Here is a 26,606-nt window from a genome sequence, read left to right as displayed (position 1 = left end):
ACCGTTGAATTCATTTCTTAGTCTATTTTGTAGCCCAATTAGCCCAATTCGGTAGGTGTGTCCCTTTAACAATAACACTTGCACTTTATCGTGTGTTGACATTTGTAAAGTTTTGGTTTTACGTTGCGAGAGATAGTACGCCATTAAAGGGTGGCTGCAGTGTTTGTTTTTTTAATAATTTAAACGATTAAACATGACTTTTTAAACCGGAAATATTTTTTATTATTTGTTATTAAATGCACAAGTATTTTAAAAATGGTTTTCAAGAGATTAGGGGAACCCACCCCGCCCCTAAAAGGGGGCCTTCATGTGACGTCATGTCGGGAACCCGAGCTGTCGGGCCCCCTGGCTGTGTGCATATAGAGACGTGTGCACTGTGTGGCCTGGTACCTAGGCGCGTGTAGTTAGGGACCAGACCCTTTTTGCCGACGATATGTTTGAATTCCCGACGTGACGTCGATGGTAGGGGGGCGGTAACAATCCACAAAAGGGGGGGGCATGACTTATTCGCTAATTACGCAAGTGAGATATGACGGGGAAAAAACAAAACACATTTTATTGATGTTCAATACATGTATCAGAAACAAATGACAGCAAAATTAACTGTTTTATTTTAATTCACTGCAGCATCCCTTTAACAGTGCACGACATTGGAGCAACGTCAGAATTTATTACAGCATGCAATTCATAATTTTTTCATTTTTATTTTCATTCTCACTTAAAATATTTTAATTTTCCCCCCATAAAATTGGCACACCATAGCATCCCAAATACCAACCACATCACGTGATCTATCTATTGACTAAAGCAGAATGAAACTCAATCTAGCAGATGATAATTTTGCTTTGAACTTTCGAGGTTGGATGATGTTTCTTCGACTCATTTGATTGTTGGCATATTAGTGATTTATACAAAAAGTCAATCATTTTATAAATGTTTGAGCATAACCTACGACAGGAAACTTTATTCTCAGCATGATTAAGCCCGTCGACAATACAGACTGTCATGACTGTGAGTACATGTAAACAACAGAGCTTCTGTTACCGGTGGAGCTTGCACAGTCTCGCGGTAAACAGGAATCAAAGTTTTGGTTCGAAAACATATACAGCCATTCCGTGGTATTTGCACTTCATAGTAAAAAAATTAAAATGCTTATTGTTGAAGTTTTTACATTTATTTTGAAACAAGAACACCTAGTGCTTCTTCTTTTAAAAAGACTTTATAAAAATATTCTTTACTGTTTTTGCGACGGCCTTGGGAGTAATGGGTAAAAAGTGTACCCAAAAGTCTGAAAAATCCTTAAAATTCAGGTTTTGAAAAAAAAATCATGAAACAATAGGTGTTCGGATTTAATCATTATGTATAAACAACAAAGAGTCATTAGTAAGGCCAGCCAAAATTGAATATGCCTTTTTGAACTATTGACTTTTGAAAAATGGGAGTTAATTTTTACCTTCGTTTTACTGTCACGCGAGTCACAAAAAAAATGATTATAGTATTTTTTATATTAAATACCCTCAAAATTTGTTTTCTTCTCTCTCATAATAGTGGTCTTTTCAAAAGGTCTTTTAAGAGTTAATTAGTTTTTTTTACCTAGGCCTTCTACTTAAAAAAAAAAACACCCTCGAGTTTGTCACGCGAGTCACGGCAAATGCACTTAATGCACGTGGTTAGCAAAAGCTACCAAAGTATTCTGGGGATGATGTCTATGGAATGTTACAAAAGCACCCCCAGCCCACTGGAACTTACTACTATGCCCATGAATTTATAAATTTTTGTTAGAACAAAGAATTATTACAGTGTACAATTATAACTTGGCACACTGTCAGCAGATCATGTTGAACTACATGTACACTGCATACTGCACTGTAGAATGTGCTCACATCTGCATAATTTACCTGCATTATTTTAATAATACAAGGAATGATAAACTTAAAACAAGAACAAACAAAAATATTTGATGAAACTGGGTATTTTAAGACAGTATTCTTAAGTTAGATTTGGAGGGGGGCATCAATAAAGAAGTTACTTATCAGATTTACATGTACATGTACTCAGCCTAGCACAGTCTAATGCTATTAGAACTTGACACCAAAATTTGTGGTTTCTTATCAACCTACTCTGCGAAGCGCAGTGAGAAAAAAAGTCCTTTCCCCTATCTCTTTATGGTTTTGAGTGGTTCTGAAAAGAACCGGTGGTTTAACAACTCAACGTTTCGACCAGACGTGTTGTTAAACAACCAATTCTTTTCAGAACCACCCCAACTTTACCATGTTCAAGTCAAAGCCTGTTCAGATTATTTTTCCTTTAAATGTTGCTTCAGGTGTTTCTTCCTTTGATGAAAAGATTCAATTTCAAGTTCTGAGTGTTCTGAATGAATTAAATTGTTCTTGTTATGCAGTATCCTGTTTAGTTATTGTATATTTTCTCACTTGTCACGCGAGTCACAAATTTCTGTCACGCGAGTCACATTGCATTTAACAAATTTTCATTTTTTTTAAAACTTTTTATTTTATACTTTTTATTGTATAATATAGTGCTTCTCTTGTACTTAAAAAAAAAGGTGATCCGGTACTAAAAAGTTCCTCTGAGTTCTCACGAATGGGCAACGGCATACAGGGATGCAACACCTTTCATTTTTTGGCAGTCACGCGAGTCACATTTTTGGAACTCCTATAAATACATAATACCTACACAATTTTTTAAAACTTTTTTTTTTATATTATAGGGCTCTTCACCAAGTTTATATAAATTGAGTTAAATGAGAGCCATGTGTTATATTTTGGAGTATAGATCTTTAAAAAGTTGAAAAACCAGTGAGATTGTCACGCGAGTCACAATGGAATGGCTGTATATGAGGGTCGATAACATATGACCCTACGATACTGCTGGGTGGGGGTTAGCATGGTTAGCCTTGCTGGTCAGTCAGTCTGTCAGTGCCATGGGCACTGCACTGGCTGGACGTCCTGGGTATAAAGCTTCGTTACACACGGTGACAATGCGAACACAAATTTGACTGAAATTTGACTGAAATTTTCTTTATTTTTTACCTGATTCGACTTTTGAGAAGTTGAAATTCGGTTCATATATTCTAAGTGTCCCTTACTACATTTTCAATTAGTTCACATATCACAATCACACACACAGCTAGTAACAAATACAATGTTTATCCATGGGATGGAAGAAAGTATTTCCAAAAATATATCGAAGTTCTGCACTGGCGATGTCATCAACATGTACCGATTGATAGTGTGAGCCCCAGTGCACACTGGTTTTGAGTACAGTTTCTGCATTTTCTTGGCGTGTTTCGCCGTCAACTGGTTAGGTGCCATCAACTCGCCTTCAACTCCTCATACATTTAAAATCCAGTGAGGCATAAAAATTTAAAGCATTGTACATGAAGCTCAAATTTCCTTTTTATTAGTTTCTGGTTAAATTTGGTAAACAAATCAAGACTTTTCACAGACTTGTACATTATGGACAACAGAGGGCGTTTTCCAGCATACGAATGGAAAATAGTCTGGGCACAAGGCGTCAATGCTCAGTATCGCATAGTTCTGCGCGTCGTGTAAATTGCTCGCTGACTAATAAGTGGTTGGTTGACGCGAGTTGATGGTGATTTGGCTGCAAATAGTAGACTGCCAGTGATCAATGCAAGAAAGTGTTTACACAGAAGTTTAGTGCACGATGTAAGATGGGAAACGTCAATTTAAATTTCTTTTCACAAAATATTAACACCAAAGAAGAACATTCAACAATTTTAAACAATGCGCAATTGGATTTCCAACTATAAGGAACATGTGAATAAAAGTTTAGCTCTCTGAGATAGGTAAAAGTATTTTAAAAACATTTTTGAATTTTTTTCGCAATGGTACGGGACCTTTGACTTTGTACCCTTGACTTTGTCGCGTTGCATGCAATGGAGGAGTTCCAACCTGGGCTAGGTGGGGGTATCAATCATCATTCAATTTAAATTCTTAATTAATAAAGACACTGGACACTATTGGTAATTGTCAAAATCAAAGACCAGTCTTCTCACTTGGTGTAACGTCCGTCGATGTCAGTTTTTTTTTATAACCGATATATCAAAAATTCTATATCGAGTATACTCGATTAATCAAGTTTTTCCCCGTCAGGATTCAGGATGAAGCCAACTAAAAACAGTTCTTTAAAAAAAAAACCAAGACCGACAGTTTAATGGGTTTATATTTACTGTTTTTCGTCTTGATCCTTTGCGCTTAAAATTGCCCCGCCATGCTCCGCTTGTGTTCCCTTTTTTTTCTACCACCAACCAAGAAAAGACGTGATTTCGTTGCCGCGTCTGCTCGCTAGACGAAGAGTAGAGTAGAGAAAGTCCGCTCCCCGCATGATTGACACCATGAGGCATGCTCCGATTTCCGGTATAGTTTGTTTACACACAAAGGCACCAAAACTCTCGGCTAGAACACAAACTTCATAATTCTCCTCGTACAGCTTACGTTCTACACTTTAATGCTCAGTCTGGCTCTATGTGTTTTTACCATTGATCTCCATTATACTGACTGGATAGGACACTGCGCTATGCTGCATGCATAAACACACGGCCGAACAATGGCGGCGCAATTCCTTCAAACGGGTATTGTGCACTTGATCGAGTTTGAGTCTATCAGTTGAAGTTGTACTTGGTAGATTTTCCTCCTGAAGCTTCCGCTGGGGAACTTAACAAGGAGGTCAGGAGAGCGTCGTCTAATTTGCTAATTTTTGTAAAATGAGATCAGAAATAAGGAGATTATTAATTGATATATCGTAATTTTGCTGAAGTTTCCCAATCAAATGGACCACGCCCATATTGATAAGTATGAAAAGGTTTCTGACTGAAATGCAAATAAAGCAAATTAATGATACTGTACATTTTTGTCAATCAAATGCCCTATTATATGACAATGACACATTTCTAAACAAAAACTCGGACGAGAAACTGTATTGGGATTTAGGTACATGTTTTTTTAATTCTTTTAGTTCATTGAGAAACTGTCAATAAACCATATAAACTTAAAGACAAAACGAGAGTCGCTCCTATAATTTAAAATTCGAGGGGTTAGGCCTATGCAAACTACATTGTAAGACTAGAGTTACTAGAGTACTACATACCCGCTAAAATCGAGGGAAAGGGACAAGAAAAATAAAAACAAAATACAATGTGATAATTGAGAGTTGCCTCCATTAACGAATTTAACCTTTTTATTGAAAAACAATCCCACTGGCAAAACTTCCATAACCTTTTTACTGTTCCGCCAGAAATAAATACTGTTATTTCGGTCACAAATAACGAAGCTGGCCATTTCTGAGACGACTGATCCTCTCAACGAACTTCTAATGTTTGTACCATCTTAAATGCTACCAAGTTTGTATACTTGTCGCTTCCCGAACCTTTGAATTATTTAATAGATGTTAAATTTGCATCGGGGATAAAGAATACTAATTTTGGTTTTTTACCCATACACCGATGTGTGCAAGCACTGTATACTCAGTACTTTCCCGAGTCCTGTGAAAAAATATCACAGGCATGTTACTCGGGTGGGATTCGAACCCACGACCCTTGCAATTCTAGAGCAGTGCCTTACCAACTAGACTACCGAGGTTGCCCGGCAGCTAGAGGCAGTTCGAATCCTATGTTTTGGCAGCGGGTACCGCAACGATATAATAGATGTTAAATTTGCATCGGGGATAAAGAATATTAATTTTGGTTTTTACCCATACACCGATGTGTGTAAGCACTGTATACTCAGTACTTTCCCGAGTCCTGTGAAAAAATATCACAGGCATGTTACTCGGGTGGGATTCGAACCCACGACCCTTGCAATTCTATTGTGTCTTACCAACTAGTAACAATCCCACCCAAGTAACATGCCTGTGATATTTTTTCACAGGACTCGGGAAAGTACTGAGTATACAGTGCTTACACACATCGGTGTATGGGTAAAAACCAAAATTAATATTCTTTATCCCCGATGCAAATTTAACATCTATTATATCGTTGCGGTACCCGCTGCCAAAACATAGGATTCGAACTGCCTCTAGCTGCCGGGCAACCTCGGTAGTCTAGTTGGTAAGACACTGCTCTAGAATTGCAAGGGTCGTGGGTTCGAATCCCACCCGAGTAACATGCCTGTGATATTTTTTCACAGGACTCGGGAAAGTACTGAGTATACAGTGCTTACCCACATCGGTGTATGGGTAAAAACCAAAATTAATATTCTTTGAATTATTGATGCTATGTCAGACGAACACGTTGTTGGAATCCGAGCTTGCCGTCCTCGTTGATTCCAGAAAACCATCTGTAACGGAGTGAAAACAAAAAATGCTCGATAAAAATAACAAATACTTGGCCTTTAATAATTATTTTTATAAATGATACACATGTAGTTTAAATTTCCTGCCTAATATTTGTAATGTTAGATAAAATAATAATATGAATCATTAAAAAAAATGCAAAGGCCTACTTACTTTTATGGAAAGACAATCCGCTTGCCGACCCAGTTTTCCCTCCTCCGGCGATTAACAGCCGCGCACACTTTCACCATAAGCATTTTTAGTTTGTTTGATCCGATTCAAAAATTTTAAATCCCCAAAATGACAATTAAAAGGACGAAAACTTCTCCCTGTTTGCAGCAACTCCATTAAAAAGTGTACAACGCATTTCGTGTGACAAACGGTCTTCACCCGTTTAAAAAAGTACGCGCGCGACCTGCGTTTGGACGCGATGTCCTATCCAGTCAGTATTATGGAGATCAATGGTTTTTACACAATTCTCCTCGTACAGCACACCTTCTACACTATTTTCTGCACAGTCTGGCTACATTGTGTTTTATTGCTTGTTGTAAAAAAGGGGGTGCGGGGCTGGAACTAGATGAAGAAGGGACAAAATACTCAACGCCAATGTTCAGTTTACACGATGACATTATTTTCCGTATTTTTTTCAGCTTAATGAAGAATTGCATACCTGTTTTTTGCATGGAGGTAGGTTTTTGTGGCATCAAAATTTTTGATATTAGCGAAAATTTTTGATTAATTGTAATTGATTAAGAGAGTGACATCGGCGATTTCGATGTCAAAAAAATATCAAGTTTTTGAGTATTTTTGATATATCGACGGACATTAACTTGTGGATCTCAACATATGGGCGATTCCAAGCAAACATGGGCATGACACAAAAAAATAAATTTTGTGTCACAACCTTCTGTCCACTAAAAGTTATAGCTAACATACTGTAACATATATATGAAAGGAAACAGACATTATTTGTTTACACATTCTGCTGTGCTGTACAAATTCAGCTCATAGTCATAGTCATAAAAATGGAAGAAATAATTGCGCAAGCTGTGTAACAGACCCTAAGTGAGCACATTAAGGAGGTTTCTTCAAAGTTACAAATTGTGGACATACATTGTACATGTTGTACCACTGCCAAGGGCTGAAAAGCAGAATGTTATGTTGACAAACTAAAAATACGAGGATTTTAAGAAGGGCACAGAAAAATCTCCCAAAAGATCAAACAAAAGCAAAAAGATGATGGCCTCTTGACACCATTTTCCTTGAGAAAGAAGAAATAATGATTAATACATACATGTATGCTGCCTTACAAATCAGGGTAGCAATGCAAGGATAGCAATGCATTGTCAGTGGTGTGTGGTGCCTTCAAGCCAAAGTGGACATGACTAAAAAAAAAATCAAATTGTGCCTACGTGTACATGTTTCTTTACACTTTATTATTATTCCAAACACATGCCAGGATCAACTTCAAAACTTTTTTTTAGGATTTGCGTCACAGTTTGATTATAAAATTGATTTGTTCGGATAGTGTATTTTTCAGTGGGAAAACTTTAAAAAAATAAGATTTTTTTTCAGCCCAATGGAAGAAAACGTAAAATATTATATTTTATGGAGATTGCACTGTCTAATTCTCATGAACTTTTGATACATGTATGATGAAAGGGGGTACATCTCAAAACTTGTCAAGCTTTTACTTTCATAATTCTTTGATTTTTTGTGGAAATTATGACACAAAATGTCAACTCTCGCATAGGACCTGTGCAGTATTGTGCCTACCAGAATACACACATGTCACACTTGTAAACAAAGTTCAACTGAGTCTATAAAATAGCCTGTGGTACCAGAAAACTTACTTTTTTCGTTGTCAAAAATATTAATAATAATACAATAATGTTACCTTTAGAAAACTTTAATACAGTCAATAATCATTTTAAAGCCATTTGACACTATGGAACAGAAAACAAATTAGAAGTTCTAAACATATGTCATGACATGGCGAAACCGAGTGTCCAATGGCTTTAATTGCCATTCTGGTGAAGCTACACAGTCAATCCGCACCTAAATGTAAGCCTAAATGTGAAGTTTTATCTACGGTGTATAGTGTGGTTGTTCATGCGTGACTTTAGTTCGAATAGTTAATTAGTCCAAAGGGCTTCTGAAATTCAGTCTTTTCCAGCCTTATCTGAAAAGTATTGACAGAAATAATGTAGTGCACAGTACATTGAAATGCAGAGCATTGTACATGTAGCTGTCGTTTTGTATGAAAAGATTCGTTGCAAATTTTTAAAAGAGAAATTTGTACGTAAAAAAATTGCTTCAAAAAGAAAGAAAACAAGTTACAAAAACACTTTTTCACTCATTTTTACAAAAAGGGATATCTCATTTGAGGTAAGTTAGATACTTTACTATTTCATATTGAATGAAAAAGTGGTGGCGCCAAATGGACACTTTTCCCACACTTGTATTCTTTTCGATGAATGATTCACTGACAGCACTGAGCTTAATTATTTATTGATGCTCTGCTATTATTGACAGTCTGCAAATAACCTTTAACTTGTATCTTTACCTTTGTTATTATAGACTTCATCATTAGCTACATGTCAGGATGACATCAAGCATTCCATGAGTATTGTTATTGAACATGGCATGGCATGTCTTCTTAACGAGTGGTTCCTGGAAACACTTCAGCAAACTTTGCAGAACCACATCATCCCTCAATTCTGGTCTCATTTCTCCTCAAACTACACTGATGTTTGTACTTCACAACAAACCATGGATAACCCCTTGGTTTTTGCTGTTTCTGAGTTGTCTCTCAATATGGAACCATTTATCTATAGTGCAAAGATACTTGAAGACTTGAACAGATCAGCTGACCCACAACTGCAAATGAAATCTAGAGTGCAAATTCTGTTGAAAGCTATGTTGTTTAGCCAAACTCCCAAGTACTTCCAAAGCATCGTCCATGATTTCTATAGTCAAGCATTCAAAGCTTTTCACAGCCAAAGGAGAAGATTAAGTGATACGGGCATCGTGACTAGTCAAGATAATGGTAGTGATGAAGAAACTGATGAGGGAGAGACACATCATCATCAGCATGCTGATAACAACAAGCAGTGCACATGTGTTGCATGTCATCAGGAAATGTGTTGCTGTCAGCAAGTACTGCAACAGTTTCATCAAATCAATTCAAAGTTGTAAGTTTCTTGAACCTACATGTAACTGTGAAAAGGTTCAAACATTTGGAATAAAAATAAAGAGGGAAGGGTAAAACCAGCAGGGTCGTTGCTGTGTGATAAAAAGGCCCGAAGGCCGAAGACGAGGGACTTCATAGCACGGCAACGACCCTGCAAGGTCTTAAACGGCCTATCAGAACGAGTCACTACTCTTTTATTCCCATTCATAAATGCCTTTTTGGTTAAAAGGAGTAATAAAGTAAGAAACTCTGTAAAACTTATCTGTTTCCGACGTGCTTGAGCTCTGTACGTCTGTCTTGGTGCAAGATGTTTCTTGTTTTCCTATCACACACAGTGCAGCCAACTCACCGACAGCGCCCGCATCGCCCGTAATGAGAAACGTCTTGCACCAAGACTAGCGCGTACAGTGTAGTATCCGAAAACAACCAGTTATTAACAGAGCTCCAGCTGGTCATTATCAACCAATTAAACACCCCCACGTGACACGCTCTCCACCAATAGGAATAGCGAAACTGTGTATGAAAGTATTTATGAATGTCAATTTAAGTTGCTTCAATAACAATGTTTTTTTCTTCAGACTTGTCTAAAGGCACTGATCTATTTTCCAAGTTGGAATGACGTACAGGTGCAGAATAAAACCTTAGTAACAATGTGAGGTCAAATTGAACTTACATTCGTTACACCCTTCTTTGAACTTTGAAGAAAGTAAAGTCAGAATCTAAAAAATAAGCCTGGGCAACAATTGAAATTTACTAATCGACTAGTCACACTTCAAATAGTCGCAACTACCACATTTGTCGTGACTAATTTTTAATTTTCAAGATGTAATTGTGGCAATGTATGCCGCAAGCCACAAGCGCAATGTACAATGTAGTAAAATTCAAGCTGAAAGGATTGAAGGATTGTGTCACTGATGTCTAATTTGTGTTTTGTAAGTAACTTATGTTGTCATTCACCAAGCAGGTAGTCATGACTATTTTTGTAGTAGTCGTGGCAGCAGGAATAGCCAAGTAGTTGAAAAACAGTAGTTGCGACTAGACTGATGTAATAGTCACCACTACAACATTAGTCGCACTAGCCTGGGCGGCTAGTGCGACTAATGTGTCTACATGTACATTGTATTTGGGTGTTCTCTGATTCTTAATTTTGTTAATATTGTTATAGACATTATTTAGGACTGTTAGAGCGTGTGTGTGCAGAGGTGGTAACATCATTGATTCATGCTAAGATCAAGCATCATGTGGACAACAAATGCAAGGGAGAATTTGAGACTTCATTTATTGCAACATTAGAGCAGGTAGGTACATATTACATGTATGAACATCCATGTACAGTTACGGTACATACCTTGCATGCACATACATGTAGTGTGTGCATCCAGGGCATAACACTTTTTTAGCATACCTTAAAATATTAAAAACCTCAAATCTTTAGTACTAAACACTTACAAGAAACACGTTAAAGTATGTACTGTTTACGTGCCAGTAAACAGGCTTTGAATTAACCCACAGCAGGGGCTGTGGTGCCCTTGTAAAATTCAAATTGATACAAATTTACCCTTCCTGCTTAGAAGTACCCCTTACTAGAGTAGAATTGCCATGCCCCTTCCAGAACCAAGTTTAAGGCTAAAAAAAAAAAAATGAGGGTGTCTATATTTTTAAAGCTATCCTTCCCACATTAGGTTAAGAGAAAGGCTGTATTCAGTGCTAAAAAAGAGAGAATTTACAGAGAAAAGTTAGTGCCATTTCTGCTCAAAACAAATGGAAGCAAGGACAGAGAAGCTCTTGGCCAGCCACATTACCTTTTATAAAATGAATGTGATATGGCAGCGCTATGACAGTTTTCAAAAAGCACTCGTCCTAATAAAAGTCAAACAGTTGACAGTGTACAATTTATAATTAAACTATTTCTGTGATGTCACTCTATTGTTGAAAGTGTAGATTATGTTTAAGAATCTACACCTAAGTGATGTAGATTCGTATCATAATCTACAGGGTTGAGTGTAATGTAGATTCATTACAAACTTAAGTAAATAGTTCAATTTGAAAAATTATTACGTTCTTTCTAAACTTATCGATAGAATGAAGTGCAACAAAACATAACTGAAACTATGTTATCTTTCAATTTAGAAAAAACATTTTTAAATTGAGAAAATTCACTTTAGTAACCCAATATATTGTTCTGAGCAAACTGACCTTGCACCCGATAATGTTGTAAGCACTAAGGCATATATTTTTTAAATAGTTATGAAATGTGTACGAAATAAGATAGACAACTGGTGCTGTTACTATTGAGAAATGCAATTCATTGGAGCTGTTATAACATAACCAATGGGGGAAATTGTTTAAGTCAGAGAATATACTCTAAAGTGTAGATTCGTGAATACAATGTACTCACCTTTGGCTCGTACATTCTATTCATGAAATCTACATGTACACTTTCTCGTCCATTCTCCTTAACTTAATTATGTGATGATTTCAGAGGTCTACAAGATCCATCAACTATTATCATTAGTGGTAAACTTTGAATTACTTTCTGTGGAAGAACACCAACAAAAGTTGTAACAGTGCCATTATTTTACAACGTAAAATTTCATCCTGAGGGCACTTGAACCTTTGGAATTCCCTTGTGTTCCTATATCAATGTATTAACTAGAGAACACTGTCCCTAAGCCAACAAACACTGTCAATAGTTTTGTATTTGAATTCTTACAGTGGCTGTCATCCAAGGTTGTCCGATGGTTAAACGTGGTATTTTCTGGGGAAGATTCACAGCGTACAATAAGTTGCAGTACCTCTCAGACAATGCAGCTATGGAGGGATCGACTGCAATATCTTCTCTATCAAACCTATGCTAATCTACGCATTCAGGAACTATTTAACATCATTGTTGAGTTTCCTGACTCCTTGGCAGCTTTGGAAGATCTTAAGAAGTGTTTGGAGAAAACAGATCTCAGAAGACACCTTGTGAAATCCTTGCGCACATCTTTAGAGACTAGGCTGTTGCACCCAGGTACCTTAGGAATATAATTTTTTAAACAAATATAGATTTTTTTAATTTTTGTTAATAAAAAAAAAAATGAATGAACAAAGTTTTTGTTTTTGTCATTGTTCTGTTGTTTTGTCAACCCTGGGCAACTGATGATAACATTCATCCACAACCTTTAACCAAACACTTTGTATTGTAATTGTGTATAATAACCGTTTATCTGTGTGCATAATCAAAAGTCCTTGCCTTAGACCCATCAACCTCAGGATTGTACCACATTTTCTTGTGAATAAGACCTTGCTGATATGACTTTCAAAAACACACACCTACGTTTTTCTTGTCCACCTTTTTTTGGAGTCAAAATGCAGACAAAGGAAGTGACTCCCAAAACGATGGCAATGGTAGAGGCACATGCTAAGGAGATGCATTCCGCATTGTGCAAGGGGTCTATACATTGTTATTCAAATACAACACATTGATCCCTGTGTGGTGATGTAGACCTATCGACAGTGATATAGAGTGTTAAAGTTGACACAAATGTATTCGTTTGTACATGTCTTTTGTGATAATGTGCAAAAGTTTCTAATTGTTACCTCTTGATGCATTGGTGTTAAGGTTCATTGAAGAGATACAGTGTGTAAATAGGAATTAACTTACCATTTTGATTGTAGGAGTGAATACTGATGATATTCTGACGCAGTATATTTCTTCTATTCGAGCACTGCGAGTTCTTGATCCATCTGGTATTATATTAGAGCTTGTATGTCAACCTGTCAGGAAGTATCTGAGGTAAGTTGGCAGTCAATGACCACATCATCGGCATAGATACTCACATGTTATGTTTTCAGGGTTTTGTCTGGCTTACTTCAAAAGCAAAAAAAGATAACATGTTTGGGGTTGTGGCTAGAATAAAATGGTACCCAGTTTTCTCCTAAAACTTTATAGGTCAATTTTTGACATATGAAAACAATGGAACAAATTTATGTATTGATTCAAAGATTATTGACCAAGAGTGTTTTGTGTATCAACCAAACTTTTGAGAAGTTTTCATATCATAAAAGGGTCATTCCGTGTCAAATCAACCCCCCAAAAAGGAAATTTTAAACCCTACCCTCTTCAAATTTGGTTTATGGGGTACTTGTCACTCAACAAGCTCAAATTTAAAATTTCAGCTGCATGCGATAAGTGGTTTTCGCGCTACTGCATGCTCTTTCTCGTTGATTTCGGTCAAAATGCGCCCGACTGCCGATATTCAATCGACCATAAATCGGTAACCATTGGGTCAAAATGGTTGAAATTGGTGTCTTTGGAAAGTTTGCATAAGCTTTCCAAATCTGCCTTTATTTTTTTTGTAGGAACATGCTTAGGTATGATAATTATTGATGGTTTATTAAAATTGAACTTGTAGCCAATGGCTAAATTGCGTCAATTATATGTTATACATTAATATATTTTAAAAATAAACATTAGGGAATGCACAAAAGACGAATTGCATAATGCGCATCGGCCGCCATCCCTGATGAATGTGAAATGCGTGAAAAAGCCATTAATGGCTCAGAGTCGTGCGTAGCACAGACACATTTTGAAATCCATTGTTATATCAAACGACGCGCATCGCAATCCGTCTATATATTAAAAAGGAAATGTTTAACCGACCGCAACAACACACAAGAACAACAAAAAAACATTAAAATACCGGAGAACTCTACATGTACATGTACATACAGGCAAGAAATTAAAATAACATAAGAAAATCAAAACATATTAACACATTAAGGACTACACAAACTATACCCTAACCCTTAAAAGCATTGAACAAAAAAGGGGTGATCAATTTAATAAATTAGACAAACTATACAGACAACATGACAAAAAGAACTAACTATTGTTTAAGAGGCCAATTAGGTATGGGATAGCACTGTTTTGTTTTGCACCTTATTCTAGAGATTTTATAGCTGTCTCTTAAGTTATATTGCACCTGATCTCTTTGTTGTTTGGGCAGCCAATCATTGAATCTGTCAGACTTCCCTAGTTGAGTAGCAAACTTCAAGCAAATGTCTGCTCTACGCTGTTGAAGGGTGCGAATGTTTGTCACCACCAGGGCTTCTTGTTACGTTGAGTATGCAGCCCCAAGAATAATTCTAAGTGTCACTTCTGAACTCTTTCTAAGACATCTACCTGTTTTACAGTTAAACCAGCATTCCATACTGGAACGGCGTACTCCAAAAGAGACCTCACATACCCCTTATAAATTTTCAAAAGGTCAGCAGTGTACAGATTAACTTTCTTTAATATCTTTAACATGTACAATTTACTGTTTGCTTTATTAACCAGTGTTTCAGATCATGACTTATTTGAACACCTAATACTTTAATACAATCAACCATCTGCAACTGCTGTGAACATATCTCCCGAGGAGGCGGTATTGTAGGATTCTGCATGAAACATACATTCATTACTTTACATTTGTCTGGATTGAATTTCATGTTGTTGCATACAGACCAATCACTAAAATTATCCAGTGTAGATTGCAAATTGCCATCCTCATTAGCCAAGCCATTCTCGACTTTTGACACATCATCTACATATTTCAAAATGGATATCCCTTGTTGTGACTCTTGGAGTGCATCATTAATTTGTGCGAGGAAACAAAGTGGCCCAAGTTTAGTTCCTTGAGGTACTCCTCCCTGTAAATCTCTGGAATCTGAGAGAATGTTTTTGTAGCGGACACACTGGGATCTTTTATCCAGGAAACTACATACCCAGGGCATCACTGAAGGTCTCACACCTACATGTAGTTGAAGTAATTTATTAATGACTATGTTGTGATCAATTAAGTCAAAAGCTTTACTAAAATCAGTTACTTCTACATTGCTGGTACTGTTCCGAGAATCTGCATACAGGGTATCCATTAACTTGATTAGATAGTGAGATGTAGAAGTTCCTTTGCGGTTTCCAAACTGGTTGGGGTCCAATTGATCCCCAATGTCTGACAGGATCCAGTTTGATACAAATGTTTCAGCTACCAGTAAGTGACACAGGGCGCAGTTGATTCCAAATCGGCTTCTTAGTCTTAGGGAGAGGAACAACAATAGCTTGCTTCCATTGACTGGGGACGGTCCCTTGTTGATAAGAAGAATTGAGGATGTCAGTCATAGGCTTGCTGAGTTCACAAGCGAATTCTTGAATTATCCTCGCTGGAATACCATCAGGTCCTCCTGCTTTCCTACTGTTGATACGCCTTAATTGGTTGAAGACATCCCATTCTTGTAGGGAGGGACAGGGTTCTGGTGCGGGTAAGTATGCTGGTAAGTTGTTCATATCCAAGACAGGAATGTCCTTCGCTATCGATGTGAAGTGATGGTTTATACTATCAGCCACTTGCTGCGTGTTCGCTGGATCAATACCCGATGGTTGGATAATTGAGGGAGTGGACTTGGACCCCTTTGTCATAACACGAATTTCACGGTACCAGCCGGCTGGGTTCGAAGACTTCACATTCTGAACTCTGTGATGTTAATGGTTAACCTTTGCCTTGGAGATTAACCGGATGATTTTATTCCTAAAGGACTTCCACTGCAAATCACCTTTTTGAAACAGTTCTTGTCGCTTCTTTATCAGGGATTTAATATGTGACTTCATCCATGGTTTATCTCTGCAATGTAGTTTTCTGCATCGAGAAGGAAAATGATGATCAATCTTCTCGTTTAGTGTTGCGTACATGGAGTTACAGATTGAACATCCTGTTCATTCCAAACCTCCATCCAGTCATGTTGCACAATCCATTGTCCGAACTCACGTAAAGCTAAATCTGGAATTGGTCGTACATGGGAAGTCTTTATTTCATTGTGCGGCTTAGATTTTGGCAAAGGTTGCCACTGAACAGTATTGTGGTCACTGTGCCCATGGAGGAAGGAAGAGAAGGAGCTCGAACGAAGGGACTTCAAAAGTCGAACCCGTGGTACTGCAACCGTTTAACGACACCTCGTAATCACCCACATACCTTACACAGACAATGGGCGACCTGGCGTATGTGAATTTGCGCGTGCGCACTTGGTTCTTCACTGGTGTCGTATGTCGTATAGATATAATACAGAAAAACAACTTTTTTGAGACCTGATAAAAATTGTGTACACTTGTGCTCACCAAATCGAAAAACACAATTGAATACCAACCACCCTTGTGTGCTAATACCCAAGTTTTGAACCACCGCTAGTGACCGGAAAGTCACAAAAAATGTAAAAATATGCCATGATGTTTCCGTGAAACACCACAAACGGTAAATGAAAACGTGTATATTCACAATTCTTGTCTCCAATGATTCAACTTTACACGCAGGCAAGAGCACAAACTGGCGGTACCACACGTTCTGTACAAAGAGATTTAATCCTACTCGTTAATCGGCTGTCCAGCTGGAGGTCTCCTATCTTTTTCCACTGGCCAGACAGGGGCATTGTCAGAGTATTCTTTTGTTACTCTGCGGTTTTGCGGGTCGTTCGAGCTCCTTCTGTTCCTTCCTCCATGCTGTGCCCAACTGGTGGCAAAATGCGTGGTTTTTGGTAGTGACCAGAGATATTCGTGATAATCTTGTCAAGCACAGCTCTCTGGCGAGTCGGCTCCTTTACGACTTGAGTAAAACCCCCACTTGTTAACTGTGCAATGTCAAGCCGATTCATATCTCCGGCTATCACGATACCTGCATCAGGATGATCTGTAGTAATCTGGTCAACGGTTTGCTGAAGATGGTCAATCAAGGTATCTCCATAATGGATCACCCGGTGGAAAGTAGATGGCAGCACAATGAAGACCAGACATTGTTCTAGGAAGAAAACTTGGTCTCATGTGCACCCACACAGTTTCCAGATGATCAGGTGTGATAATATTCATGGCTTGTGGATGTAATGAATCACGTGCATATAAAGCTACACCTCCATGCAGTCGTCCAATACGAGGTTGAGAGAACGAGGAAAATCCATCAATTTGTACATGTTCCTCAGGCATATTTGGTCTGAACCAGGATTCCGAGATGAAGGCAATGTCAACCTTTTGATCATGGACAACAGTTCTAAATGCGTCCATCTTATTGTTAAGTGAGCAGGGGTTGCATACGAACAAGCTTGGTAGGCTCTTTCTCATACTAATGGGTGCAGAAAAAACATTGTCTTTGTCTTGAGGGACAGCACGCAAGTTTGATGTATCGAGCTATCTGATTTAGTTCACACCATTATTGTACTTCCTTTCAGATATTCTGACACTAATTTGGGTGATTTGACAGTGAATGACCCAAAAAGACTTTATTTAGGGTTACAATGTACAGTGTAAATGAAGCTCCTTGTCCCTATAGCAAATATGGTGAAAAAGCTGATTGCTTACACCCATCATATTACCTTCAAATCTTAGTTTACATAATTTCTCATCTTTGAGCATTTTTTGTTTTACCCTGGGTTCTTGTTTTCTGTATTTTCTGTGTTCCTAGGTGTCTTTTTGGAAGACTTGGTACATAACTCCATTTATCGTAACTTTCGGATAATAAGCTGCATGTTATACATTGATTTTAGCCCTTTTTTTTAACTCCTGCCGTTTATGCACCGAGCGGCTTATATGAGAGAGATCAATTGTAATACTTAACTTTTTTGGTCGGATAAAGGATATTTTCTAAATCCATTATTTTTTTCCTGAACAAAAGTTATTATTTAGGTCACCTTTGTTTTTGTGACAAATCAGTTGACGTGTTTTTTTGTCAAGTAATAAAATCAAAAAGGGAAACTGTTAACCCCAAACTAAATATCTTTCATAAAACTTTTGGTAGAAAGGGCTACCTGTGCTTACATCTATATGTGTATGTGTATAATTACATACTAGGACACGTGAAGACACAGTTCGTTGCATTGTATCAAGCCTAACGGATGACAGTAACAAGGAACTTGCTGAGGAGTTGATTAAAGCTGAGCCAGTCACTATGGATGAAAGTTACTGCAGTGAACAGGAGGATGAAAGCCAATATGAATGGCAGCCAGATCCAATAGATGCTGACCCAGGTATGATGATCCCACTTACCACAATGCAATATTTGTAGACACATTGCAACATTCTTGATAAATGTATGATAACAAGTGTGTGCCTTTTTATATTCAGCTCGTACATCAAAGAGTCGAAGGTCTTCAGACATCATCAGTATGCTGGTCAACATCTATGGGAGTCGGGAACTGTTTGTCAATGAATACAGAGGCCTACTTGCTGATCGCATTCTAACAGGATTTAACTATGATACAGCACGAGAACTGCGCTATCTAGAACTATTGAAACTTTGCTTCGGGGAGTCTCAACTGCACCATTGTGAAGTTATGTTAAAAGATGTTGCAGATTCAAGACGCTGCAACAGTCATATTAGAACACTCAAGACTGAAGAGGATGCAACAGAAGAAAACCCAAACAAAGTAAGACAATACTAATTAAGTTTAGTCAAAATAATTAGTTACACAGGCTGTAATATTTAACATTCATAAATACAAGACAATTTATCCATTCTGATTGGTCGAGAGGGGATCATGTCATGCATGTGGGGGTGTTTAAATGGATGATATAACGCCAGTAAAAAGTGTTTAAACATGGGCGTGACACACGAGCTTGCACCTGTGCTTATAAGACAGTTTATTCATTCCTATTGGTCGAGAGCAATGGCTAGAACACCTGGGCCACATCACGCGATACGCGCGGTGCGCATGCCAATCTCCTTATAAGGAGTTTTGACCAGAGGGCTCTACCATTTCATAGCTGGAGGGGTGTTTTGTTGAAAGAAATCATTGAACAAATTGTGTGTGTTTTTTTCCTTTTAGACCAAAAAGATATGTTTTTGACTGAATAGGTATTTATGAATGGGAATAAATATGTGCTTGGCTGGTATTAAACAATTTGTTTAAAACCAGTGGAAATCTGGATGGTGATAATTACCCTTGCCTCTGGCTTGAGTTATTAACACATCCAGACTGCAATCGTTATTAAACAGAGTGTTTAAAACCGGCCAAGCACATATGTATTCCCTTATTATATAAAACACCTCTTGCTTGTTCTGTATTCTAGTTGGCTGAAACACGGTCACGTGGGATGAACTAATATAGTTTAGTGCTCGCGCATGCGTGTTAGCGGGAACTAGTTCCCGAGCAGCCACTAGTATTTGAAAATAGTGCCTGGTTCCAGCGCCCTTTCTTGACTTGAACCATGAACAGCAACTACAAAACTTCTTTTCTTTTCCAGATTTCTGGTCTTGTTTCACATTTAAGACCAAGCTGTGTTATAAAACATATTGACTGGCATAATTCGGTAACTGTACATTGTACATCTATTCCCCTTCGGGCCTGTGAATGACCAGAAGAGGGGGCCTATTTCCCTCGGTCTTCGGCCTTGGGAAATAGGTTGCTCTTCTGGTCACTCAAAGTCCCTCGGGGGAATAGACGTACACTAGTTTCCTTTTTTGCCAGTCAATATATGTATAATACTGGAGTAAAGTTTCACAGCTGAATGTCAGTAGGCAATACACAACACTCCAAACCATTACTACTGTCAAATGACATGAATGAGCACAAATTAAATCATTAATTGTTTCATTTCAGTATTATATCAGGTATAATGATTTTTATATATAAAAAGTCACTGGTTGTTTTTCTGCAGTCTAACCATGTGGAGTGTGCTGGATTCAATATGGAATGTGTACGTCATGTGACCAAGATAGAGTAGCTTGCATTTTTATAACAAAAAGTCTTTTATTCTATACAAGCTACTACAATGTAACATCTGGACTAGCTTTTACTGGCTATGGGTTCAAAGACAAACAATGAAATGTTTTGAAAATGCTTAAATCATGTAGGATTTTGAGTTCTGTGCCATGATTCTGTCTGCACAATTCTGGCCCAACTTGAAAGAAGAAAAACTCAAAATACCTGAGGAAATAGAGACGGCTATGGAGGAGTATACCAAGTCATATCAGGTAAATAGTTACTTATGTTTATAGGCACATTCTAGATAATAATCATAATAATAACTTGAAATAGCTATGCTGCGTAACAAAAGTATAGCTTTGAAGGAAATGGGAAAAGATCCAGGGGTAGAAGACCTGCCGTCGATTTCACCAAACTCTTCCTAACTTAGGATTAAACTTAGGACTTACATGTAGGACGAGTTAAATTTGGTATTTGAAGACGTTAGGTAGCATTGAACCCATCCTAAGTTAGGACGATTTACTCGTCCTAACTCGAGATAAGATTATTCATCATAGCGTTTCATGAAATCGACTGCAGGTCAGGGAACTTTACAATATTTGTCACAATTATTTCCTGTGCACTTCCTTGGCACCATTCCTAAAACACTGGGGAAATATCTCAATGAAATATCTATGGACAAATGTGAGGGTAGATCTGTTACAGAAGGTGGCAATGGCTACGGAACATACGAAGTTACCAGCGCAAAGGAAAATGTGATCTTTCTTGTTCATGCTGTAGTAAGATAATAATGAAATCTTGCATAAATTGTGCAAGACACAACATCATTGGCATAATGAGTCTGGTTGATTTTCTTGTATTTTTCCACTCAGTAGTTAAGGTTTGTTATTTTCTTCTGTTATAGTCTGTTTTGCTTCTCGGTGGAATTTAGACTTTCCATGAAAAGGTTACCAGAAAAAAGGTGTAAACAAATTACTTTACTCTTTTGTTGCTAGGTTTTAAAAGGTATGCGAACACTCAACTGGAAGACAAATTTAGGTCTGGTCAATTTGGAGCTGGAGCTGAAAGACCGTAAACTCAACTTATCTGTTTCACCTATTCATGCAACTATCATCATGCACTTCCAGAACAAAGGTAACTCAGAAAATACATAATATAAATGAATAGTAGGTGTAGTTTTGGGAATATAATATACCAAGCTGCTGGGTTTTTGAATTTTTGCAAATTTTTAGTGCAAATAAAGAGACCAAACAAAACAAACTTTTCAGCACACAAAACTGTGTACATGTACAGTGTATTTCAGTGGCACTTTGATTGGCACTTCATTTAAAAAAGCTCTTTATGTTGAAGCTCGATCACAGCTGGCCAATTTAATAAACTTGTATACCAATAATATTCCTGATGTACATGTAGATAGGCATACCCTCTGCTTATCTTCAGACTTAACCAGCTTTGCATTGCTACATGTTGATTTAAAAAAAAGTGCTTTTCAGGTTGATGTGCCTTGTCTGTCCTTGCCCTGCAGTCTCCAAGAGGCGGGGCCTGTGCCTGTTTTTCAAGCACCTCCTGAAGACATTTTTATTCCCCAACCACTCAATTTAGCTAGTTTCCTATATTTTATATTGTGTATAATGTCTCCCTTTCTCTGTTCTTGTACGGTTCTGTTAGCTGCAAAGTGTCATATTTGTGTTGTTCACATTATCCCTCTTGGTAAGCATACCGCATACCCAAGATGTCACTGTACTTTTTACATGAAATCAAATTTTCTGCTCTAGTCTGTAGTGGATTCTCCTGATTGTTGTGGTCATTATTTAAGTAAGTTGTGGTATTGATTGTTTTGGCAGCCAAGTGGGCAGTGGAGGATCTTAGTGGAGTGATGCAAGTACCAGTAACGGCACTACGGCGAAAGATGGCATTTTGGCAGAGTCAGGGTGTATTACGTGAGGAGAGTAGCGATATATTTGTCTTGATCGAGGAGCAGAGAGGTGGTCGTAGTACCCAGCATGATAACTATATGTTAGATAGTGATGAAGAGACAGAATCTGCTATGGCATCAGCACAGGACCAACAAGAAGAGGAATTACAGGTTGGTTTATTCAATCCTACAATATAGGTTTTGAGACATTTGCATGGTGAGGTATCAATAAATATTTGGTTTGCGGTAACACCATGTGTGTATCTACTTGACACGTAGAGAACTGTCTCTCTTTATTCTACTACTGCGGAGTAGATTTATCGGATGTTCGGGAGACTTCTCAGTTCAGAAAAGAACTGCCCTGCTTTTTAATTACTACCCGGGCGGAAGGTATGGAAGGTATAGAAAGTTGGATCGTAATTAACTGCACTACTGTGGAGTCAGTTCTTGAATTGGTCTTAACGTTTCGACTAGCTTGCTCTAGTCAACGTCAGGAGACTAATAATAATAATAACCGTATTTATATAGCGCCATTTCCAAAGGATACAAAGCGCTAGGGAAAATGCAACCAAAAGCCAAAATGAGAATAATGAATAAAAAGCCAAAATACATAATGCAACAGACATGACAGAATCAAAACAAATTAGATGGAACAAGAACAGATGTGTTTTAACGAGTCCTTCTACAGAAGAAGCATTCTGGATATTAGTTGGGAGTGTGTTCCAATTGCGGGGACCAGCTATGGAAAATGCACGGTCTCCAAACTTCCTGGAGGATCGAGGTACCACCAGATTGGATTGAGATCGAATGCCTTCGTGCTTGGGTTTGCTGACATCTAATGTGTCTGAACTGTTGGATGGGAAAATGTTTGATACAGTTTTGAACATGTTCAGTGCCGTCTTAACTTTGATCCGCTGGTCGACTGGAAGCCAATGGAGATCCGTGAGCAGAGGTGTGGCATGGGAATACTTTGGCTTCTTAATGGATCAGTCGAGCTGCCTTGTTTTGGAGTTTTTGTAAGCGGTTGAGATCGTGTTGCTTCAGTCCAGTGAGAAGGGAGTTGCAGTAGTCGAGGCGTGAGAGTACCAGTGCACGAACAACGGAATGACGGGTGTCGTAGTCCAGGTATTTGCGGATCATTGTGATGTTGCGTATGTGGTAGTTAACGGACCTGCACAGACCAGTGACATGTTGACTCATTGACATGGAGCTGTCAAAAGTTACTCCCAAGTTTTGAACGATGAGACAGGGTCGATGGATGTGTTTCCTATCATGAGGGTTAGAAGTTGAAGACGTTTGGAGTAATATGATGACGATGCTATGAAAAACTTTGTTTTGTTTTCAGTCAGCATGAGTTTGTTTGCAAGTATCCAGGTTTGGACATCCTGAATACAGTTAGATAGCTTAAACAAGCAACACTCAGCGTCACACGGGATGGTAGGATTAAAATCTAGGTAGATTTGAATGTCATCAGCATACATGTGGTAATTTACTCCATGCCAATGGAGGATGTCCCCTATTGGAGTAATGTACATGGTGAACGCACGTGGACCGATAACAGATCCTTGAGAGACACCAAACTCGAGGTAATGGACATCAGAGTTGGCACCTGCAGCATGGACCCAATGTGTTCTTCTTGTGAAGTAGGACGAGAACCACTGAAGAGCAGTTCCAGCGATCCCGAATTGATCACAACGAAAGCGTGCGTTGCAGTAAGATATCGTGGTCAAGGGTATTGAAAGCAGCTGAGAGGTCGAGCATTACTAAGAAAAAAGCTCTGCTGCTGTCCATTATGCGAAGGATGTCGTTGTGTACCCTGAACAGAGCTGTCTCGGTGCTGTGAACAACTCTGTATGCTGACTGTAATGGGTCAAGTAGTTTGTGATCGTCCATTGACTAACAATCATTCAATGCTACATTCATCCTAAACAAAATCTCAGTCTGAGTTGTTTTGAATTTTGCATAATTTGATTCAAAAATTGTTAATCCAGATGACCCATGTACATAATGTATGTCACATTGATCTCACATTATATGATGTGTTGCTAGGTAATGTTACTTTGATTTCTTTGATTCCTACAGGTATTCTGGTCTTACATCGTTGGCATGCTGACAAACCTGGAATCATTAAGTCTGGATCGTATTTACTCAATGCTCAAGATGTTTGCAATGCAAGGACCATCAGCTTCTGAGTTCAATGAGCACAAGCTGCAACAGTTTTTAGATCGTAAAGTGAAAGAACAGTTGTTGGTGTATTGTGCTGGTGTGTATCGATTACCAAAACAAGAATCTTGAAGGGCTATTCTGCAACTTTAATGGCCAAACAAAACTTGTCAATCATAGTTAACTTATAAGAGATGTTAAATTTGCATCGGGATAAAGAATATTAATTTTGGTTTTTACCCATACCATACACCGATGTACTTCCCCCCCCCCCCAGTCCCGTGAAAAAATATCACAGGCATGTTACTCGGTTTTTAACAATGTTTTTTACCGTCAACCTCTCCCCATTACTCGTCACCAAGTAAGGTTTTATGCTAATAATTATTTTGAGTAATTACCAATAGTGTCCACTGCCTTTAAGTCGTATGAATCATGAAGTTTCTGAAAGTTCCCATGAAGGCAGATTGTGGCACAGTTTCTTCAATATTGGTGTCGGTTTTGGACTCATTTGAAAAAAGACACATTCAGTACATGTTATTATTACAAGCCATTCAAAACTTGTGTTTATTTAAAATTAATCTATTGAAAAAATAACAAACTCACCTTGGTTTGATTGATGAAAAAGATAAATTATTTGATTATAATATATATTGATGGTTTTTATTCACAATTTGAAAGCTGTATGATATACAAAAATATAATAAACATGTTTTTTTCACAAAGAAAACAGAGAAATTCTCAAATATTACTTGTATATAAAAGATATTATCTTCAAGCAAGCTCAAATCCCCAATTGTGATTGGTCGATCCATGGCAACATTGGAGTTAATTAATTAGTATTGCATGGTCAATATCACACCCTGCGTATTAGGACTAATGCCCCAAAAGGTGCTATTTCAAGCTGGGCTTTTAGTTAGCCCTGGCGGCCTTACACTTTCGTATTATACTAGAGTGACGGCCTGGATGATCAGAGTCCAGTTCTGGGGTGAAACATATTACCTGAAAGAAGCCAATAGTTTCCATGGCAGCATACATTTTTCTGAGGTGGGTTTTGGTCGACATATACACCTCACAAATTCGTCATTTTCGTGAAGTTATGCATCTCCCAAAGCTACAATAAATTCCCCTATTGATCGTATTTTCACAATTGTCTGTCACGGAACGCATACGTATATTCGCATGCAAGACTCAAGACATGAACAAATAAACGCACTTCTTGGTCACCATATCTTGACTGCTCAGCGTTTTAACATGCAAATGCAACGCAAGATATTTGCGTCTGCGCACGCACGGCAGATAACTTATGAGAATGCGATCAAAACAGGAATTTCTTAACGTTGGGAGCTGCATTATTTCACGAAAATGACGATTTGTGAGGAATAAAGGCTGATCAAATCCCAACGCAGAAAAATTCATTCTACCATGGAATGTGAATCTGTTTAGTGGCTTATTGTAGATGAGATTTGATTTATAAAGCTTCGAAAATTTCTTGTCCCAGAAACGGACCCTAATATTTAGGACTTTACTGTGTACAGTACAGAGGAAGAGTCCTATATAGGGCGTGGCTTTTAGTTTGCTTGAAAATAAATTCATTATCACAAGCGCACTCGTGGAATGCAGGCAAACTTTGTCCCATATCTAAAGCAGCCTCATTAAATATGGGTTGCAGTAGCACATCTGTTTTCCAATCGTGCTTGTGTAACGGACAACAACTACTAAAGTTACATACAGGCATAAATGTTCACGTTAGAAGTTGCATAAAATGTATTGGTTGTATATAACTTGTATTGTGATAGAAGAGAGTTGTTTAGTTAAAGACACGCCTTGCCTTTACTGGAAGGAATCTGATCTCAATATACATTGGAATGGCAACACATCTGTCAGCTGCAACTGTTTAAAAGTTAGTGACCCTTTATCTGTTTCAAATGCCCCAGTAATGATTGCATAATAATATACAATAATATAACCTCATTGAACATAGATTCTGCATTATGATTGGTTTATAGCGCATCACAAGATATGTCTTAGTTTTACTAGAAAGGCGCACCAACAGCGACGTACTATATCCTTAGCAACCAAGGTACTCCACCGTGCTGCACGGTGCCAATAATGACATTTATTTTAGTCTAAAGCGAACCCCATTGGTTGTGCATCTAGTCCGTGTGTCAATGGCACGGTTGAATGCGTGCAAGAATAAAAAATAGTCTGTCACCGTTTCAGATTACATGTACATGACTGCATTATTCTATTAATTTTGTGATTTGCTTTAGCAGTTAACACGGTTTTTAAATTCCCGTAAAAAAGATGACTGCAAACAAA

The 26,606-nt window shown here is 38.0% G+C and overlaps 1 protein-coding gene across 1 annotated transcript in view; it reads left to right on the top strand.

The window, feature by feature from the left end:
• The window catches only part of LOC139948329 (anaphase-promoting complex subunit 2-like), a 31,373-nt gene extending 4,867 nt beyond the window's left edge, over positions 1-26,506 (top strand). Inside the window, exons 2-11 of the mRNA XM_071946462.1 lie at positions 8,893-9,506; positions 10,671-10,803; positions 12,221-12,518; positions 13,166-13,283; positions 18,357-18,532; positions 18,630-18,931; positions 20,359-20,478; positions 21,205-21,343; positions 22,054-22,295; positions 24,207-26,506. Coding sequence (XP_071802563.1) covers positions 8,893-9,506; positions 10,671-10,803; positions 12,221-12,518; positions 13,166-13,283; positions 18,357-18,532; positions 18,630-18,931; positions 20,359-20,478; positions 21,205-21,343; positions 22,054-22,295; positions 24,207-24,419 — 2,355 coding nt within the window. The 3' untranslated portion in view covers positions 24,420-26,506. The remainder of the gene's footprint in view (positions 1-8,892; positions 9,507-10,670; positions 10,804-12,220; positions 12,519-13,165; positions 13,284-18,356; positions 18,533-18,629; positions 18,932-20,358; positions 20,479-21,204; positions 21,344-22,053; positions 22,296-24,206) is intronic.
• The last annotated feature ends 100 nt before the right edge of the window (positions 26,507-26,606 follow it).

The sequence above is a fragment of the Asterias amurensis genome, chromosome 15 (assembly GCF_032118995.1).
Source record: "Asterias amurensis chromosome 15, ASM3211899v1".
Taxonomy (NCBI): domain Eukaryota; kingdom Metazoa; phylum Echinodermata; class Asteroidea; order Forcipulatida; family Asteriidae; genus Asterias; species Asterias amurensis.
Note: the sequence above shows the minus strand (reverse complement) of the source record. Positions and strands in the feature narration are given on the sequence as shown.